Source organism: Heterodontus francisci, chromosome 38, assembly GCF_036365525.1.
Source record: "Heterodontus francisci isolate sHetFra1 chromosome 38, sHetFra1.hap1, whole genome shotgun sequence".
NCBI lineage: Eukaryota > Metazoa > Chordata > Chondrichthyes > Heterodontiformes > Heterodontidae > Heterodontus > Heterodontus francisci.
In genome coordinates this window covers 28,542,091-28,558,597 of record NC_090408.1, presented here as the reverse complement: position 1 = coordinate 28,558,597, position 16,507 = coordinate 28,542,091, and the positions used below count along the sequence as shown (strand labels likewise).

The 16,507-nt window shown below is 39.7% G+C and overlaps 1 protein-coding gene across 5 annotated transcripts in view; it reads right to left on the bottom strand.

The window, feature by feature from the left end:
* Positions 1–4,113: 4,113 nt before the first annotated feature.
* atosa (atos homolog A) overlaps positions 4,114–16,507 on the bottom strand; it is a 100,719-nt gene continuing 88,325 nt past the window's right edge. For 3 of the 5 annotated variants that reach the window (XM_068017970.1, XM_068017972.1, XM_068017974.1), the window contains 4 exons: positions 13,271–13,429; positions 12,957–13,025; positions 9,321–9,520; positions 4,114–4,755 (listed from right to left, as the gene is read on the bottom strand). In XM_068017970.1, the coding sequence (XP_067874071.1) occupies positions 4,602–4,755; positions 9,321–9,520; positions 12,957–13,025; positions 13,271–13,429 (582 nt within the window). In that variant the 3' untranslated portion in view covers positions 4,114–4,601. Of the gene's footprint in view, positions 4,756–9,320; positions 9,521–12,956; positions 13,026–13,270; positions 13,430–16,507 lie in introns of those variants that run through there. The other 2 variants (XM_068017973.1, XR_010969721.1) reach the window with 2 other exon arrangements.

The window sequence follows — 16,507 nt, the reverse complement described above, 5'->3', positions numbered from 1 at the left end:
AGGAAACTTGAATTTGAGGTAAGAGAGAGGGAGAAAGAAAGAGCCTTCTAGAAGGAATGTGAAGAAAATGAAAGACAGGAGATGGAACAAGAGAGAGAGGAGAGAGAGAGATAGAAAGAATATTCCAGAAAGAATGCGAAGAATGCTGAAGCGGCTTGAATTAACTAGGGGGTGACAGAGTAACCCCAGTGGAAGCATGGGCAATATGGAGGAGCATAATTCAGGGCTGGATACAAAATTGTCAAAACTATCTTAACTAATCCCAAAATCCAATGAGGAAGATGTAGAAAAATTTTTGTGTCTTTTGAGAAACGGGCAAGGCAGCTAAAATGGCCAGCTGAGACCTGGCCTCTTTTATTACAAAGTAAGCTAACCAGAAAAGCTCATGAGGTTTATTCCCTTTGCCAGATGAGAGCTCATCAAATTATGAACTGACAAAAAATGCTGTCCTCGGGGTATAAGAATTCATACCTGAAGCCTATCGCCAAAAGTTTAGAACTCTCAAAAAGCAAGCTAATCAAACTTATCTCGAGTTTGAAAGAAGTAAGCAGCTGGCTTTTGGACCAGTGGCTGAGGGCTCTCGAAGTACAGCTCAGCTATGAGAATCTCAAAGAAGTAATTCTGTTAGCAGAATTTAAACACTCTCTCCCACTGTCCATAAAGACACATGTAGAGGAGCAGCGGGTTCAGAGAACATGGCAAGCAGCCATTCTGGCTGATGAGGTTGCTTTAATTTTTAAGTTGGTTTCCCAGGGGAGAACCTTTCCTAATCTCCCCCACAAATCCGAAAAGGACAAAGGGTGGAAGGTGATCTGCGCCCAGGCAGTCCTGGGAGAGAAAGAAAAGCAGGAGACATAGGAGGCCCTCCTCTAGCCAAATAGGAAGGTGCTGGGAGCAGCATTGAGACCCGGGGACCTGTGTGCTTCCATTGTAATAAAGCAGGGCATTTAAGAGATGACTGCTGGAAACTAACCCTACCGGTTTTTCCTTTAATCAGGGCACACCTGCTCAGTGAAGACAGGGACCTGATGGAAAGCACAGCAGAACAAGCTGTGGCTTTAACTGCGGTAAGAGTGCAGCTGAGGAAGCTTACTACTGCAAGTGTAGGAAAAGCTAATAGGATTCCTGAAGGTTATCAGAGTTTTGTGTCTGAAGGGAAAGTAATGCCATACCCCCTCGAGTAGGGTAAGCAAGCCCATAGTACTTCTCAGGAACACAGGGGCATTACCACCAATAGAAAATTAATGAATCCATAGAGATTCCATGATGAAACATGAGATAAGACTACATTATATCGCAATATTAATTAATTATTGATGTGATGCAAACAATATTTGAAGGATTAAAGTCGTATATTTTGGTTATAAATAGGATTGACGGTTTTCCCCTTTGCTATATTAACTACGTATTTTATATTATTTTCTTTGCAAGTCGATCTATATGGTGTTAATTAAGAAAGAAAAACAATTTACACATGGCATCAAAGAATGATGGATGGTTTCAATCCTCCACTTTCCAGAGATGCTACATCAGCTTCACTGCTACAGCAAAATAAAAGGCAGTGGGATCACCGCTCTGCAAGGTGGACAAGCAAGTTTAAGCAAGTCTTCACCACATTTGTAACCTTACTATCATTTGTGTAGAATCCACCTCAATCCCTCATTTATCTTGCCTTCCTCTATATAATCTACCTACTTCCCTCTCGACCTCATCCCTAACCAACTCCCGCCCATGCAACTATATTTCTTTATCCAAATGCTCTGTTGTATTATCAATAGGTTTCTTTCCTCAGGTACTGTTTACGCACTTTCCAAAACTGCCAACGTCACTCCTTCAAAATGTGCATTGTCAACCTTTTTGACTACCACTCATCTGTAATCTCCCTTTTCTAACGTTCCTGACCAGATCATGAACACCCAACTCTGTACTCATCTCTCCTATTCTCCCAGATACAATCATTTCAAAAGTTTCCACCCTGCTTTTAGCACCAAAGTCAACCAAGGCATGTTATTCTTTCTTGTCCTTCTCAACCTCTATGCTGCATTCAATAGGATTAACCACTCCATCCTCTCCACCAACTCTGGGGTCCAACTTCCTAGAACCATCCTTAGTTGGTTCCATTCCTTCCTATCCCAAATAGTTCTCATCCTCTCAGTCACCGTAGAAGTTTCACAAAGTTCCATTCTGGACCCTTCCTGCTTTCATTCTATATGCTGCTTTCAATTACAGGATTCATAAGAACAGGCCCATCTTGCACAAGTGTGATAATGACATTCAGCTCTACCTCTCTGCCATCATTCTTGACCAAAACTTCCTCCAAACGTGGGCAAAACCAAAGAAATGCCATTCAACTCTTGCCAAAGTCCACACCAACTCCATTCTCTCTCCTCAGCGACCTGTTCAAACTAAACTACAGCATAGAACTTCAATATCAATGTTCATTTGGAGCTGAGCTTTAAACCCCATATCCTATCCATTACTAAAACTATTAACTACTTCTGTCCTACCTCACCTCCACTACCACTGGAATGGCTTGACTTCAACACTATGCTCATAGACCTCCTTGCTCCACCCTACATAAATGGTAACCTGTCCAAAACTTTGCCATCTACATCCCATTCCATACGAAGTCCCTCTATGAATTTTATTTTGGAACTCTCTTCCTAAACTCCTCTGGTTTGTTAATTCTTCCCCACTTTCAAAAGTTTCCTACCTCTTGGACCATGACTTCATGAGTTATCTCCCCCAATTCTTCTACTTCTCATTTGTGCCTCTGTAAAAATGTATTGGGTCATTTACTACGTCAGAGGTATTATATCAGTATAAGTTGCTAGAGTAGTGCAGGAGAATGCTAAGATGATGATTGGTAGTGACTCATCTGTTGGATGGGTGTACAAAGACACAATTATTTAATTTGGGCATTAAATTTTTTTTCAGTCCCCTTGAGCTGTAGAGGGGAAGTTACCTACTCCTGATTTTCATCAACTCACACTTGTTGAAAAATGCCATATATAAACAATTGATGAGAAAAATGGGATGTTCTGCTGTGCTGCCCTTCATAACCAAATAGCCTGATAATTCATTGTCTAGGTTCACATATGAAGAATGACCACTTGGATAAAGGTACTTGAGGTCTGCCAATGCCCCTGGAACTGTACACCAGCATGAGTCAGTGCCTCTGGGGGACAGGGGAAACAGAACAATTGCTTAAACTGCTCTACTGCCTTGTTGGGCCAGTTCAGGAAAGCAAGATTCTGGGATAGCATGAGAAGAGTGGAATCTTTCACATCAATGAAAACCTAATGCTCCTATGTTTCCTGTTCCAAACTCAGTTCCTTAGCTACTGATACCATCCCTTTCCCCGGCAACAGCCTGAGATTAAACCAGTCTGTTCGCAATCTTGGTATCACGTTTTACTCCGAGATGAGCTTCAAACTTCATATTCACACCATCACCAAGACCGCCTATTTCCACCTCCATCACATAGCCTGACTTTGCCCCCCCTGTCTCAGCACATCTGCTGCTGAAACCCTCATTCATGCCTTTGTTCCCTTTAGATTTGACTATTCCAATGCACTCCTGACTGGTCTCCCACATTCCACCCTCCATAAACTTGAGGTCATCCAAAACTCTGCTGCCTGCACCAAGTCCCGTTCACCAATCACTCGTGTGCTCACTGACCAACATCGGCTCCCAGTCAAGCAACGTCTTGATTTCAAAATTCTCATCCACGTTTTCAACCTCGCCCCTCTCTATCTCTGTAATCTGCTCCAGCCCCCAACCCTCTAAAATATCTGGGTTCCTAATTCTGGCCTCTTAAGAATCCCTGATTTTAATCGCTCCGCCATTACTGGCCGTGCCTTCAGTTGTTTAGGCCCTCAGCTCTGGAATGCCTTTGCTACACCTCTCTGCCTCTCTATCTTGCTTTCCTCCTTTAAGCCACTCCTTAAAACCTTGACCAAACTTTAGGTCATCTGAGTGTGGCTCAGCGTCATATTTTGTTTTTTTAATGGTCCAGTGAAGCCCCATGCGATGTTTTATTACATTAAAGGTGCTATATAAATATAAATTGTTATGCACATACAATCAAGGACAGACAGACAGACACAGAGGTTTACTTATATTTTGTATATTTGTGTATTATTCATGTCAAAAAATACAGGGTATGATTTTACATAACTTTATGCTACATAACACTAAACAGGACAAAAAATTACCTGTGCAATAAGTGAAACATTAATTTAAATATTAAATAAAAAGACAAAATAAAATAAAATGTTTAAACACTAAACTACTTCTGGTTTTTACTATTGCAACACATCCAATAAAGTGGTTTGTGACTTCCATTGTAACAGTACAGATAATATTAGGATATCATGGTTTTCATTCCAGTCTACTGCTCGTTTTAAGTAAAAGGGAGTTTATTCAAAACACTTACACAAGACTGGTCCACTGTCTAATAGGTGCTGGGGCTCTAAAAGACTAGTACCAATAAATTCTCACAATCATGTATTGTGCATTATTTATTTCCATTAATTAGCTGAACATGTCCCATTCTCCAGAAAACAGAAAAAAAATGTCCTAAAGAATACAAAAGGTTGCTAACATCGTGCTGAAAAATGAGGGTTTGTTGGAATCTCTGTGTAGGATTTTAATTCATATGCAGCACCACTGTCAACTTCCATCGACTTTCGAGAAAAAAGGAGTCTGACATCTCTATGGAGGTAGATCTTTCCAGATTTTGAACTCTGGAACCTAGAGAAAATAAAATAGTCTCATTATTCATTCATATGATCCTACATTACTACAAATAGAGTAAATAGCTGATTTGTCTGCCCAACTGCTAGAAAACAGATAAAAATTTGCCCTTTATAACATAATTTTCTGTATGGCTCCCAAAAGCAGAGTTCTGGTGGGACCAGGTCTACAATTCTACAAAGAACAGTTATTTAGATGTTTTTGAGAATTGCTGAAAATAGAGACATGTTGAAGCCTTTCATCTTGCACTCATCAGGACAATACGCAAGAATAATCAATGTAAGGGAAAACAGCAACTTATGCTGCATGTGAAGAAAGTGCTGATTGGTTGGCAAGTGAACCCTGATTGGTAGAGGCTTTGCCCTGGAGAATGAACCAGTGAATGGTTGTCACTTACTCCGCAATTGGACATCTGGTAAATAATCTGCAGTGTGCTAAGAATTACACTGACAACCAATTTAAGATCGTCAGTAGGGTTCACAGTGGCGCATTTGCACGTACTGGAAGCTACATATATTAAAACACAGGGCCCTGTCCTTTGCAGACAGAAAGAACATGTACACACATTGCGCCTGTTTCAACTGAACAAAATAAGTTGTTGGGTGGTGCATTTCTAACGATATTCCTAGAGTTAGTTCATGCTACATCCACTGCATTTCCTGCATCTACCATACCTGGTACCACCTCAAAGCATTCTACAAAGTTTGTCAAGTACAAATGCCCTTTCTGAAATCCATGTTGACCAATATTCCCTCTTAGCTGCGCGGGTGTGTGGCATGCAACAATTCAGAACATACCGCTCAGGGAACAAACAGACTGCACACAACAAACCTTCCCTTTAAGATGTGCACATGCACAGCCACGCAACAATCATAAAGGGACCACACAATCCAACAAGCAGGCCATGCACAGCAAAGAAAAATTTGAGGGAAAACTGATGCTGGCTACTTCTAACTGTCTTCTCTTTATCATCTTAAACAGTCCTTAAAATTTTCACACAAATAGTAAGCACACATGAAGGCCTGCAATTACCTGGATTAGCGCTGCACTATGCTGGACACCCTCCAGTACTCTGTCACACATCAACATTCAAGACAGTCATGAAATACTATCTCTAGGGCCTTAGCAATTTCCTTTCTAATCTCCCTCATGATCCTAGGATATATTCAATCAGGCCCTGGAACTTAGTCTTCCTTTAGCCTAACTTAATTTTTCTAAAGTTGTCCTTTTATCCATTATACTATAATTCAACCACTTGGACAGCCATCGCTTAAGTACTTTGCATTGATCTTTGCTAATCAAATAACTTGCTATTTTTTGATCATCTACAAATTAATGATTCTTTCCTCACTGGGGTCACACGTTTTTAAATTTTTTTTTAATTGATACAATTGTAAAATACTATGCCTTTTTGTGTTTTTGGAAATTTTTCTTCATACCTGGTGTTAGCTTTATGTATCTGGCTTTTAACCTCTCATTTTCCAACCTTCTCCTTTAGGTGTTTCATTATTATTGTTTTTATAGTCGTAGGTCTTTTACAATTTTACTTTAATTTTAATATTTATTTATTGTCCAGGACATCTTGAAATTACTAATTTCCTTTTTAATGGACTTATTTTAAGTTTTTAAAATCAATTCCGTACCTTTTCAATGTCCTGGCCAATATTTATCCCTCAACCAAAATTAATGTAGGTTTAATGCAGGTTACCTGATCATTATTTCGTTCTTGTTTGTGGCACCTTGCTGTCCATAAATTGCCTGCTGCGTTTCCTACATTTCAACTGTGACTACACTTCAAGAACTACTTAATTACCTGTAAAGGGCTTTGGGATGTCAAGAGATTGTAAAAGGCACTATATAAATCCAAGTCTTTATTTTATATTTAAAAATTCGCCGGTGGATTGATAGTCCTGTGTACCAATTTCTCCTTCCACAATCCTTGCACTTTTCTGTGGTCCTGGCCCCCACCAATAAGTCATTAAGTTCAAGTGAATGTGGAATTGTTCTGTGATGATTCGATGCAACCACTGCCAATAGTTTGATAAAACCCCTGGGACTAAACTCAGGTTAAAGCAGAGTATAATCGTATCATTAGTGATAGCAGTAAATTGATTCCCTTATGGGCTTGTATTAAGTCTCGAGAATTATGTAAGCCTTTCTCTACTAAAACTCAATCTCTGAATGGTACTGAAGCTGCTCAGATGGAAGGGCTGCAAAAGACTAATAAAAAAATCCACATGATACACAGTTTAGAAAGAATCACGTGTTTTCCATTTTGTTTCTTGTTTTGAGGAATTGTTTCTTTTTTGACTTCAGAAGTGCTTTTGTCTTTAGCCCGTTTTTCAACAGCTGAACTCTATGGCTAAGCAAATGGCCATTTAGTATAGGTAGAAAGCAAATTGCAGAATGTTGCTGTAGTAGCATCTGACTGAAATATGCATATGGCATTATGCCAGATGTATTCATCCCAAAATATTTGTCTTCCCTCGCTTCTTCACGCCACCAAATTTAAGTCAGGGCTGCCCTAATTATTTACAACATTGATAGTGTATTGCTACTCAGCAAGGTCATGAACACTGCTATTTTATGCAGGTATGGTCCCTCTGCAGCTGAACAACTGATGAACTGTGGATGCATCACTGGATTTCCAGTTTTATATCTATAGCTATCATTTCAGTACATTTTTTTGTCATCCCAAGTTCAGTTTTATCTTGGGAGACCAACTGTTGTACTGAGGGAAATGTAATGGTGCTGGATGTAGCAACCACCTTTCCAGAACCTTTTAAGGTTTAGATGGAAAAGTGCAAATTCCAGTAGAATATCAGATAGTAGATGCCTTGCATTGAGAACAAAGGCATGATTGAAAATGTTTTCCTACAATACACGGAGCAACAAGATTGTCAGACAGATTGCACTAAAAAAAGAGTGAGGGGCGGGGGAAAGGTTTTAAGTAACTTCTCGTTCAATCTATTTTTATTTTCTGTCATTGAGCACAAATTGTGGTTTTAAAAAATGGTCTATTTGAAGCTTTTAGAAGTTAACATCACAAAATCAGTAATTTGGTCATATTTTGTTGCAGCCATACAAAACCAATCCCATTTATAAACAAAAATTCGTTCATGTTCCTAACCAAAATGTTATATCAGTATCAAACCAACTGAAGAATTAATCCCAAGAACAGAATGATACTGATTATGAAATATATTTGAGATCTTATAACCAGGCAAATGGGCGGCACAGTGGCGCTGTGGTTAGCACCGCAGCCTCACAGCTCCAGCAACCCAGGTTATACTGCCTGTGCAGAGTTTGCAAGTTCTCCCTGTGACCGCGTGGGTTTCCGCCGTGTGCTCCGGTTTCCTCCCACAGCCGAAGACTTGCAGGTTGTTAGGTAAATTGGCCATTGTAAATTGCCCCTAGTGTAGGTAGGTGGTAAGAGAATTGTAGGAATGTGGTAGGGAATATGGGATTAATGTAGGATTAGTATAAATGGGTGGTTGATGGTCGGCACAGACTCGGTGGGCCAAAGGGCCCGTTTCAGCGCTGTATCTCAAAAAAAAATCTAGCACACATACAAAGCAGAACAAAGACACATTTAGTTAAAAAGTGATAAATCAACTGACGGCAGAACAGCAAAATTATTTTGTGAAATCAACGACTGAATTGAAACTCAGGCACAAATTGAACATTTCCCTTTTTGTGTGGCCAGTCTCACTCCAGTTCTTAGATCTCAGTCGCAGCATAGCAGTTCATAATTTATGAAACTAACTGACAATATTCATGTAGATGTAGTATCACCAGCTTTACTTCAGGCTACGCCTTAGAGAGGTTATGTCATGTCAGTGTAGGAGGAACCTGTATTATAACTGATCTGTGATTTAAGTAGACCTTGAAATGCTTGATGCAGACTTAATGTTAAAAGAAATGAAAAACTATAATAATCTTTCCCCCTTCCCAACGTGACACTTTTATACACTCCTGTTAATACAATATTACAGGTAGAATATATCATGCAATATGTATATGTAATGCATATATTACACTATGCACAAGAGACCAACTTCATCATAAATCCTGAACCACAATTTGCTAGTGACCATCTCCAATTGGCAATTGCATTTGGCTTTTTTTTGGTACTGAACAGCATTCATTTGGTGCTGATTGTACAACCATGGAGTTCACTTAAAAAATACCATCTCAGTTCTGTCCCAGACTAAGGAGATACTATGTTGTTCTCCTGTTTTAAGCAAGTGCCAGGCTAAAAGGAACAAAGGCACAACCCAGGTGTCATGTTCATTTCTAATGCTATCAGTCAATGCTACAAAGCAATTACAAAAAACAGGATTGTATTAGTTTATTTCATGGCAAATAAGCTGATTTTAAATTCAACATGTTTTAAATTCTTTGGCTGCTACAAACTAGTTAAAATATGTTGTTTTGTGTGAAAACAAAGATAATTATGAATAATGCACATCTGTTCAAGCAGAGACTGCTAGAAATATCTTACTTATCACTGCTAACACAGATTGCTATATACTGTAAAAACATTCCATTTTTATGGTTACCTCAAGTGTATGAGGTAGCGAAGTATCCTTTCTTCAGTCTGGATAACATTTTCTTTATTGGCATGTCCAACAGTTTCGCGTTTCACAGGAACAGAAAATGTCCTCTGTCGTAGGAATGTCTGGTGATTGGCTGGCATATCTCTCAAGTCATAAATCACTACAAACATTTTAACCACAGTCTTGTTTGGGTTGAATAAGGTCTGAAAGATAATTTACATTTATCAGCTATAAAAACAGATAGAAGGGTTGCATAATGTATGTCACAAAGTGACAAAAGATTGTATGGGTCATGAACAAATGTAATCAAAAGCAGAATTAATGTGCATAAAATGTAGCGGCACATTTAGAAATCAAGGCATAATGCCCACACTGCACAATGATCCATTTATTATAATACGGATCACTAAAGGCAGTACAACGACATAACGTTTAAAAATTCTTCTACATGCATGATTTCTGTTCACCTGAGGCCATGTATCAACTAAAGTTGAGCAGGCATGAGAGAAGTATCTTCCTCTTTGCCAATGGCACTTTAAGCTGGTTAAGTACAAAATATGAAAGAATAGCATGGTGATAACTGTCCTGATTTTTCCAGGATCTCTAGAGACGTGATGGAGAGGGCTTCCCTGCATTTATTGCCTCCTCTCAAGGAGGCACCGCAGCCTCACAGCTCCAGGGACCCGGGTTCGATTCCGGGTACTGCCTGTGTGGAGTTTGCAAGTTCTCCCTGTGTCTGCGTGGGTTTTCTCCGGGTGCTCCGGTTTCCTCCCACAAGCCAAAAGACTTGCAGGTTGGTAGGTAAATTGGCCATTATAAATTGTCACTAGTATAGGTAGGTGGTAGGGAAATATAGGGACAGGTGGGGATGTTTGGTAGGAATAAAAGCAAAATACTGCGGATGCTGGACTGAACATTGAGTTCAATAATTTCAGAGCATGACAGCCCCCCATTTTACTTTCATTTTTAGTTATTTTTTCTTCCTTTTTTTTTTTAAACATTCTTTTTTACATTTTTTACAATTTTTTTTTGCATTTATTTCATTTCATCTTTGTTTGTTCAGTTTGCTTACCCACTGTTTTTTTTCAGGTTTGCACTTGCTGCTGTTCAATATTCAGTGTATTTACACCTAATCTGTACTAATGCTTTGTCATTCAACACACCATTAACATATTGTTTGCCTTTGCTCCGTGACCTTTTGGTCAGCTATGTGGCCTGGTCCAATCTAGACCTCCTTTGTTATCTCTTGCCCCACCCCCACCTCACTTGCTTATAACCTGTGACTTTTCTAATATTTGTCAGTTCCGATGAAGGGTCACTGACCCGAAACGTTAACTCTGCTTCTCTTTCCACAGATGCTGCCAGACCTGCTGAGTGATTCCAGCATTTCTTGTTTTTATGTTTGGTAGGAATATGGGATTAGTGTAGGATTAGCATAAATGGGTGGTTGATGGTCGGCACAGACTCGGTGGGCCGAAGGGCCTGCTTCAGTGCTGTATCTCTAATCTAATCTAATTGGCAAATCGCAGCAAACTGGGAGAAAAATCACACTTGCATCTCACCATTGTGAGAGTCTTGTGCTAATCCTCCAGTGTGCAGAATTATCATGTTGCCCTGTCACACAAAATGAACTTATTCTCAAAGAACAAAAGAATACTAAGATATAGGAGTATATACTGGTCATACTGTAAAACCTCTAATTTACAATGCAACAACAGCTCCACGTGAGCATGAGTTAACTAGCTCTCTTTAGGATTGGAATGAAGGATTACATGAAGCACAATGGATTGCAATAATTAGACTGTATTGCTCTTAAAACAAGTGTTACTTTTTTTTAAAATTGTGAGATAATATTTTTAAGCTAACTTATGTAATATAAGTGGTAAAGTTTTCCAGCATCATATATGCATACCACTATGGGGGGCCTTTGTGTTTTGAACCTACTTTAAAGGGAATAGTGAGTTTCCATGTTGGTTCAGTTCCTGGAATGCATGGGGTTAGCCTCCCCTGCAGTTCCATTTTACAGCTACCATATGTCTACTGAAAAAAAATTATGTTGCAACAAACTAAATGAGAACAACTTCTTCTTTGGCCTCCTTGTCTCAAGAGACAATGGGTAAGTGCCTGGAGGTGGTCAGTGGTTTGTGAAGCAGCGCCTGGAGTGGCTATAAAGGCCAATTCTAGAGTGACAGACTCTTCCACAGGTGCTGCAGATAAAATTGGTCGTCGGGCTGTTACACAGTTGACTCTCTCCTTGCACTTCTGTCTTTTTTCCTGCCAACTGCTAACTCTCTTTGACTCGCCACGCTTTAGCCCCGCCTTTATGGTTGCCCGCCAGCTCTGGCGATCGCTGGCAACTGACTCCCACGACTTGTGATCAATGTCACAGGACTTCATGTCGCGTTTGCAGACGTCTTTAAAGCGGAGACATGGACAGCCGGTGGGTCTGGTACCAGTGACGAGCTCGCTGTACAATGTGTCCTTGGGGATCCTGCCATCTTCCATGCGGCTCACATGGCCAAGCCATCTCAGGCACCGCTGGCTTAGTAGGGTGCATATGCTGGGGATGTTGGCCGCCTCGAGGACTTGTGTGTTGGAGATACGGTCCTGCCACCTGATGCCAAGGATTCTCTGGAGGCAGCAAAGATGGAATGAATTGAGACGTCGCTCTTGGCTGACGTATGTTGTCCAGGCCTCGCTGCCGTAGTGCAAGGTACTGAGGACACAGGCTTGATACACTTGGACTTTTGTGTTCTGTGTCAGTGCGCCATTTTCCCACACTCTCTTGGCTAGTCTGGACATAGCAGAGGAAGTCTTTCCCATGCGCTTGTTTAATTGTTTAATTTAATGAGAACTGCATTCTAATAATTCAGAGGGCTGCCTAAGATCCCACAGAGCAATGCAAAGAGCAGCATGGAGATCTCCCATTGTCCTGGTCAGCATTGCTCCCTCAACCAGCACTGAAAACAGATTACCTGGTCACTGATTTTATTTCATTTCTTGTATGCAAACTGGTTTCTATATCTGCCTATGTTAACTGTTACCTGCATTTCAAAAGTAATGCACTGCACTTTGGGATTCTCTGCGGTCATGATTAGGCACTAATTAAATTAACAAGTTCCTTCTTTAACAGACTTGCAAAAATGTTGTTCTGGTATAGTGTGCCAGTATTCACACAGCTGTGAATCACTCCTTATGTACGGCTATAACACAGCTGTGGATCACTCCTTATGGACACCTATAAGTAAGTGATGTGGTTAAGCATTGCAAATGCTTTATTTTCTAACAGTAACCTACTGCACAACTGCGGGGGTGGGGGTTGGAGGGGGTCACTTCATTTTTAAGTAATGAACAAAAATAACAAGTTTACCGAGCATTTCCTAGCTAAAGATTCCAGCAATTTCATCATATTTCAAGCAATACTGTCAGTTTATTCGTTGAAATTGATGAAAAACTTGACAACCAATACAGCTGTCATTTCATCCACAAGAAGAGAGACCTTAGTGAGCCTAGAAATTTAGGAATATTGCAGATATTACTGCTTAAGGTGGTTCTTCATGTTAACACAGTCTGTGTATCAAATACTCAGTAGGGCTGAAGGGTCATCAGAAATATAGATAGAACACTAATCTAACTTACCACTTGTATTGTTCCTGATGGAGGTACTCGATAGCCTCGTTTTCCCAAGGTTTCCAAATTAATCACACCCTACGAACAAGTAATCCTCAATTCAGAACAGATTGCTTCAAACAAAAAGTTTCAGTTGACAAAAAAAATCAAACAACTTGTTTACTGATGAAGAATCAATTTGAACATACCCATAAAGAGCAAAAATTAGCAAATGAATAAATGAGTGATTTACCAGTCTGAGAGATATGGGTCCTAACCAATTACTGCTACACCATGACCTTGATCACAAGTCTTTAACTACAGGAATGTGTAATAACACATACCATGTAGGGTGATGGTGCATTATCGTCAGAGACACTGTAGAATGACACTTCAACTGGAAGAGTCATGTGACTGGGACAGAATGTTCCACTTGCTCCCACCTCAGCTGTGAAACCATCAACTGCTCCTAAAGGTTCCAAGCGGAAATTCAGGATGGACTCCTGAGAACAGTAAAATATTTTAAGGTTAGAGTTAGTAGGCAGCTTGGATCAAATGACATAATTTTATTTTGATTTTAATCATAATACATCTCAATTAATTGCTCAAACTATCTGATCAAGTTCTTTCATTAACCATGCAAACATTACATTTACCAGTATTTAACAAAATTCTATTGTAACAAATGGTTAACCATCACTTAGTGATCCACCAAACATTGTTTTCCATTTTCTTATGTTTCTATACATAATTCTATGAAATAACAGCTGCTGTGTAGAAGGCTAAAAGCTGTAGTCTAAACTTGAAGTTCTATGTATAGTCACAAAATGTTTAAGCTGCATTTCCAGTTTATGGTATTATCAGAACGGTTCAATTTATTTGCAGCCATCTAACTCCCTCATCTCTATTATTTTATAGCTAAATAATGTTACCTGGTCCTAAAAAAAATTATACATTATACATTTAATGTATTTTGACCTTCTCCCTCAATTTTTTAATGTAATAACCTTCTGCTTGGGCTAAAATCTCAAAAGGATTTATGAAAGACTTTAATTTTAATATATTCAAAATTCTACTCCAGTAAAACCAGAACCTGTCCATGGCAACTTTTCAATATCTCAGGATAAATATAGCTTTTAGTGTTTCATTTGGAACTGAGGTACATTCTGATAATGGACTAAACACAAGACCGTTTCCTGTTGCTGTTAAATGTTTTTTTATGTAGGACACAAGAACCAATATTGCACAGGGACTAGGAGATTAGCTAAAGCCACCAGTTTTTCCTTTGATGTTCTGCTCCCTTTTTCCTGACCCAAAAAAAATGAAGCTAGTAAAAATATTTTTTGGAAAAAAAACCTGCTATTGTTTGTTGAGGCCTTGTTAATTAGCATTGAGAAAATGTAGCAGGTGTCCATTGGGGGAAATTAAAACAACAGAGTAGTAATTTGCTCACCTGCAGACCTGAGCTAAGTTAACAATGGTGCAGCTAAATTCAAAAATGGTGCAGTATCTGTTTAACAAGGATTTTGCTACAATTGTTCTATTAACAAATTCAGAAACTGTCTGGTAGGAGAGAAACACCCTGGAGAACAGGACTTACAGAAGACCAAGCATCTGTCTCAACCACAGTTTCAAGTTTACTGCACTGCCTTACCAGCACTTTAATCAACTGAGAATTATTTGCCTCTGAGCACTTTAAATGGATGAGCAGTGAACTGTTTAAAAGCCCTGATAAACTGCTCAGCTGTAAAGTCCCTTCACTCTTTGGAGAAATCAACATTTCAATGTTTTGTGTGAATAAATATTTACAAATAGCAAAAAAGGCCAGCACCAACCAACCAATCAAGAAACTAACCACTGTTTGCATAATTTTTAAAACTTCAACTGTAATTTACTCTTATTTTTCTTGGTTTCTGGCTTAGAATCATTTTGGCATCAAGGGCAGGAATTTTACGACCCCCCCAAAGAGCGGGAAGGTTGCGGGTGGGGGGAGCGTAAAATGGAATGGGAGGCTCAGGGGCCCCTTCCTGACCCCCTCCCGCTGCCACTCTATGCAGGGCAGCGGCGGCAAAAAACAGCCCACCCGCCCCAGGCCAGTTAAGGCCCTTAAGTGGCTGACGGAGAGCCGCCTCCGCTGCCCCAACTACCCCCAGCACGCATCCCATCCCACCAATCGACCATCCTTGCCTTGCCAGGGCCCGACTGAACACCCCCGGCGAGGCACCAAAAACTTGTCTTCATCATCTTCCTGATGGCTGGGTTGCAGTTCCAGCAGTGGTCACTGCTCCCGGTGGCGCTGCTGGGAATAAGAGCTGCTGGCCCTCTAATTGGCTGGCAGCTCCATTAGGCGGAATTTCCTGCCTCAAGTGGGTGGAAGACCTGCCTCAGAACAATTAAAGGCCGGGAACCGCAAAATGCAGATCAGATCCCCAGGCCAGGCGGAAGCAGGTTCACCATCGACTTTTCAGTCGGTGGACAGCTGCTGTCGTCGAGGGAAAAATCCCAGCCAAAGTCACGGTTCCATAAATCGGTCTTTTTTGGAACATGTAAATGGACATGTTAAGTTATATAAATTTTCTGCTTCGTTTAATTTTTAAATTTCCCAATTTTTGGAGCTGGATGAATATCACTGACCAGTTAAGTGGATGTAGAGATACAAAATGATTATTATTGCAGGCAAGTCCTGCCTGGCAAGGTTAACAAAAAGGAAAGGAAAGGAAAGCAAAGGACTAGCATTTAACAAATATTCTTGAACAAATGCCCCAAGAGGAAAACAAATAATTAGTGTTTTTACTCATCAGTGTTAAAATTAAAAATGGCAAGCTTAGCACTCTGGTTTCTAGATGCAGAAAACATCCCTCAAAAAAGCCTTGGCTTCTAAAAATTGGACGCATGTATCCTTTGTGATTTAGATCAGTATTAAGGAAATGCACAAAAAAATCTATTGTAGCAATATAACAAGTTACTGTGTATGAAATTGACAATAGATTCTACATGCTTAGTTTCCTGTTTATTCTGGTTGTTCATGCATTGCAAGATCAACAGCAATTATTTGGCAAACCACTGTTGCAAATGGCAATATACTGTGAACATATCTTCTTGTAGCTTCCACACTCAACTGGAAATGCAATAGCCAGGCAGGTTCAGACATACATCATAAAAATATGCACCACTCTGCAGTCTCCACATACATCTTCACTGCTGGGTTTGCTGAAAATTGGCAAAAGAACTAAAAACATTTTTTTTTAAAAAAAACGTATATTAATATACACAGCACAACACCACATATAAACAGATTGCATGCTGTGAGTCAGCAATTTAAGGAAAATATAAGCTACTTGTGGCTAATTTAAGGCACATATTTATTATGCAACTTGACTTTATTGTTTCTTTTCCATAAACTAAGTTTCCTCAATATACAATTCCCAGATTTACTGGACATCTAAAAACACGAAATTTATGAAGTGAATTCTTTCATGATTCTCAATGCTATTGTTCCGCCTAAAACTTTAAATCTCATGCTACTGTTGAAATGCAGTTAACTGAACTGTTACAAACAAATTGGAAGATATTTCAGTCAT